Source organism: Oratosquilla oratoria, chromosome 29, assembly GCF_046742065.1.
Source record: "Oratosquilla oratoria isolate Oo_2021 chromosome 29, ASM4674206v1, whole genome shotgun sequence".
Classification (NCBI taxonomy): domain Eukaryota; kingdom Metazoa; phylum Arthropoda; class Malacostraca; order Stomatopoda; family Squillidae; genus Oratosquilla; species Oratosquilla oratoria.
Genome location: NC_134805.1, coordinates 26588655 through 26593182, shown reverse-complemented (window position 1 = coordinate 26593182; position 4528 = coordinate 26588655). Strand labels below are relative to the sequence as shown.

The 4528-nt window shown below is 40.2% G+C and overlaps 1 protein-coding gene across 2 annotated transcripts in view; it reads right to left on the bottom strand.

Moving 5' to 3' along the window:
- LOC143040686 (uncharacterized) overlaps positions 1–3843 on the bottom strand; it is a 53902-nt gene extending 50059 nt beyond the window's left edge. For both annotated transcript variants that reach the window (XM_076211981.1, XM_076211982.1), the window contains exon 1: positions 2410–3843. In XM_076211981.1, coding sequence (XP_076068096.1) covers positions 2410–2506 — 97 coding nt within the window. In that variant the 5' untranslated portion in view covers positions 2507–3843. The remainder of the gene's footprint in view (positions 1–2409) is intronic.
- Between the last annotated feature and the right edge of the window lie 685 nt (positions 3844–4528).

Below are 4528 nucleotides of genomic sequence, written 5' to 3'. Positions count from 1 at the left end.
TCAAGTTTGTCTAACATTCGTACAGGTATACAATCTCTGCTATTTATGACGGAAAGATAATTTTATATTTGGAGACTTGAAAAATGAAATATTGTAACCAAAATCGCTTTTGATCAAACGAATTCTCAGATGTCGGCGCTGGTGAGGCAGCACGCGGAAGACCAGTGTGATAGCCCCTTCAAAGGGAACCATCTTCGTCTGTCATCAGCGTTCGGACCACTTCGAGTGAAAACGATAGAGTGCATTTCGAAGTCTTGAGAGTCTTCTTCCTCTTCTTCTTCTTCTTCTTCTTCTTCTTCTTCTTCTTCTTCTTCTTCTTCTTCTTCCTCTTCTTCTTCTTCTTTGTCGTCTTCTTCTTCTTCGTCTTCTTCGTCTTCTTCTTCGTCTTCTATTTCTTCTTCTTCTTCTTCTTCTTCTTCTTCATCCTCTTCGTCTTCTTCATCTTCTTTTTCTTCTTCGTCTTTTTCGTCTTCTTCGTCTTCCTCTTCTTTTTCTTCTTCTTCGTCTTCTTCCTCTTCTTTTTCTTCTTCTTCTTCTTCGTCTTCTTCTTCTTCTTCTTTAGATAAACGCGACCGAAGCGTGTGCTGTAATGTCGACCCAAGTGGGGTCATCTTCTTTCTGCATCTGACCTCGTTATTAATCAATGGTTTACGGTACCCACTGTTTAAAACTGTTATGACACTTTTTTTTTTTTCATCCAACCTACGATTAATCGGCAGAACTTCCCACCTCCAGCACTTTTCCGCCGTAGAATCACTATGGCAGACTTTTTTTTCAACAACAAATAAAACATAGAATGTCATTTGATATAATGGAGCAAAAAATAATTTCCTCCAGTGTTGGAGGAAAGTCATTTTCCTCCCGAAAGCTGCGGGCCGCAAACTTGCTCAGACAGTCGGAGAAAAAGTAGCCCAGTGTGATAACGCGTTGAGTCGAAATAGTTCTCAATCTGGGGGGTTTTGCCCCTCAAGAGAGTCATAACAAAAAACGTAGGGGGGTCCATAGCCTGTTCTTATGAATTATACATTTTTACATAATGAAGGAATCCAGGAGGTGCCAAGATGAGAGGGAGGGAGGAGGGTGGAGGGGAGTGGAATATGTAGGGGATGGAATGGGTGGGAGTGGTTTCTATGCCTTTTTCTTTTTGAGCTATCCCCCGTGTAAAGGAAAAAAAAGCCTTTGGTATGTGTATGTATGTAAGGAATCTGAATGTAGGTTAAGTATATCAGAAAAATCTGATAAATGTAAGATACTTATGACTGTCAGCTTTGTAATAAAGTGAATAGGGTTGCTCTTCATCAACATTTTATTATCGTTACTATTATAATTGTTATGATTATCATTACTATTATCATTATTATTATTATTATTATTGTTATTATTATTATTATTATTATTATTATTATTATTATTACTATTATTATTATTATTATTATTATTATTATTATCATTATTATCATTACTATTATTATTGTTATTATTATAGTTATGATTATCATTATTATTATTATTTTTATTATTATTATTGTTATTACTATTATTTTTATTATTATTACTATTATTACTATTATTATTATTATTATTATTATTATTATTATTATTATTATTGTTATTATCATTACTATTACTATTACTATTACTATTGTTATTATTATTATTATTATTATTATTATTATTATCATTATTATTATTATTATTATTATTATTATTATTATATATAATTACTATTATTATCATTGTTGTTTTTATCTACCTTTCTTGACGGGATTGGATTTGGGAGAAAAATGAAGGAGAAGGAGCCACACGAATGTTGAGAATTAATGAAAATAGGAAAGAAAAGAAAAAAGCTGAGAACAAGAATTAGACCAATGAAACCGTGTGGGATGGGCTAAATGAAGCCATGATAGCTCGTGGTCGGGATGTCGAACAAGCAAACATGTGCGTGAACGACCAAATAAGACGTAGATGAGTATATCTTAGATGACGATTTGTTCCATGAGAGGGGTAGAGCACCGAGGAAGCTGTGCTGTCGAAATGCACTGGAGTAGGGGTGGGCAACCCTTGGCACGCGTGCAAAATCTGGCACGCGAGAGTCAGAGCTCACCTTTCAAAGAAAAAGTAACTAATAAATATAGAACCTCTTCTGTATAGCCATTGGTGGAACCACACGCTATGCTGAGCGGTGGATTGAAGGCCCTAGGAGGTGGAGAAAGAGGTGGCCCAAACTCGTTTGTAGGCCTATAATTGTACTCCGTTGGCACTCGACGAAATCTCGTAAGATTTGGCTGATTTTGGCACCAATACTTAAAAAGGTTCCCCCCCCCCTCTGCACTAGAGAACGAATTCGTATTGTCAAGAGTAAGAGTAGTCAGTACAGGTGCACGAAAAATAAACATCTCTTGCTCTTACCTGCAGGAGCTGCACTTTCGACGAACGCGGTTGGGAGGAGGAGGAGGAGGAGGACGAGAGGCAGCAGCAGGTGATGGCACTTATGTGCTGATTCCATTCTGGTGGCGGCGGTAGAGGCGGGGAGGAGAACATTCAACTGGTGGAAGTGGTAAGACCAGTGAGACTGTTTGCGTTAATGGAAGAAAAGGAGGTGGTGGACGTTGAGTCATGGGAGGAAGGAAACCTCTGAATTCTTTTCGAGGGGATTAGCATTTTTCTTTGCTTTCGTCTTTGTTTCAGTCTATGCCGATAGACAGGAGCATCAACATATGTTTGTGAGCCGACGGCGCTGATTGCCCGAAGAATCTACTCGGATTTAACTCTTTGTTTCACCACAGCACTCGTGTGTGTGTGTGTGTGTGTGTGTGTGTGTGTGTGTGTGTGTGTGTGTGTGTGTGTGTGTGTGTGTGTGTGTGTGTGTGTGTGTGTGTGTGTGTGTGTGTGTGTTCTTGTGTGAGTGTGTGTATTGTGAGGGAATGTACGAGAAAATGTGAGAGAGAGAGAAAGAGAGGGAGAAAAAGAGAGATAAGGGGGAGCAAGTGGCAGTAATTTATGGTAGGCTCCCAACGACAGATGTTAGACTTAGAGTGAAAATGCAGCGACAAGAAAAGTGGAAGAAAGAAAAGCTAGATCGAGGTCAGGGGAAGTTATTTGGGCGCAGTTTCCTGTAGCTTTGTTACCCAGAGAGAGAGAGAGAGAGAGAGAGAGAGAGAGAGAGAGAGAGAGAGATAGAGGGGCAACTGTAAAGTCATCAAAGGCACGATTAATGTGACCCTTGGAAAATTTCCCCTTACAGTTGGAAGCCCAGAGTTTAAGATGACCTGGGATGCGTCAACTGCAGTGACTGTGGACGGTTAGTTTCGTCCAACCGGTATCTGCAGATGCACAACATAGCGAAACATTTTCTTTTTAACCCTTGTTTCCATGAAACATTCCTATAGGTTCTTCACCACATCACTTCATGTATTTTTTTCTTCTTCTTCTTTCTATGTATTTCTTTTGTTTTTTTCTCTGTTTCTCTTCTTTTCTGAAATTATTTGTCCCTTCTCCTAGTAGCTGTAGTGTTCATTCACATGTTAATAATCACTTTCTGTACCCCTACACCTCCCTCCTCCCCATCTTTCTGCTTCCACCCACACATTGTTGTCCTTTTCCCAAACTCACACTTTGACACTCGTCTTACCAACTTCTTCACAACACGAGGAACACTGGTAACTCTCTTTTGGAACTGAATCCTTTAAGGATTATACTCCCACTGCCCCACGGAGGGTCGCGATGCTTATCGGAAGGACGGGGACACCGATTCCCAGAAGAGAGCGCCGGAGGAGAACACAACACGGCGCAGCACGACCTAGTCACCCTTCGACGACGCGGCTGGTATGAGACTGACTCGATGTGGCCCTAACGCTCCCACCCCTGCGGCACTTTACGGCACTTTGCACGCACGCACGCACGCACACGCGCACACATATACACACACGAGGAGTTGTGTGTGTGTGTGTGTGTGTGTGTAAGGTGTGTGTGCATTAACCATAGATCGGTCATACGAGCTCTGAGCTCTCTTCCGGGAGGGAAATAGCTGTCGATCACGAGCCCAAAACGCGATCCAAAGACAAAGGTAAATACACATACACATATATACATACATACATATACACGCGTGTACTCACTCTCCACACACACTATGTGGTATTTGCAATAACGAAGAACGGGGTGACTATAAAAACTGTCCTATTTATGCTTAGTGATAATAATTCTAAGATAATTGACAAATCAACAAGCTAATAACCCCCTTCTGAGTGGAATTTGCTTTCATAGTGCGTTTTTTCCTGATTTAATTAGCTTGTGACATCATCATCACAGAAAACGGTAATAAATTCGTTCTCGGGGGGGGGGGACGGAACTATGCATCATTGACAGCGATACGGGAGTCTGAAGGTATCTCGTGTTGGTCGAAATTACTGAACTATTTCTCTTCAGCCTGTGGATACCATGTGGATGAAAATTATGTGTTTATTTGTTTTGTTATCATTTGTCTGTTTGTTTATTATCATTTGCTTGATTCTCAAATTTTATTATT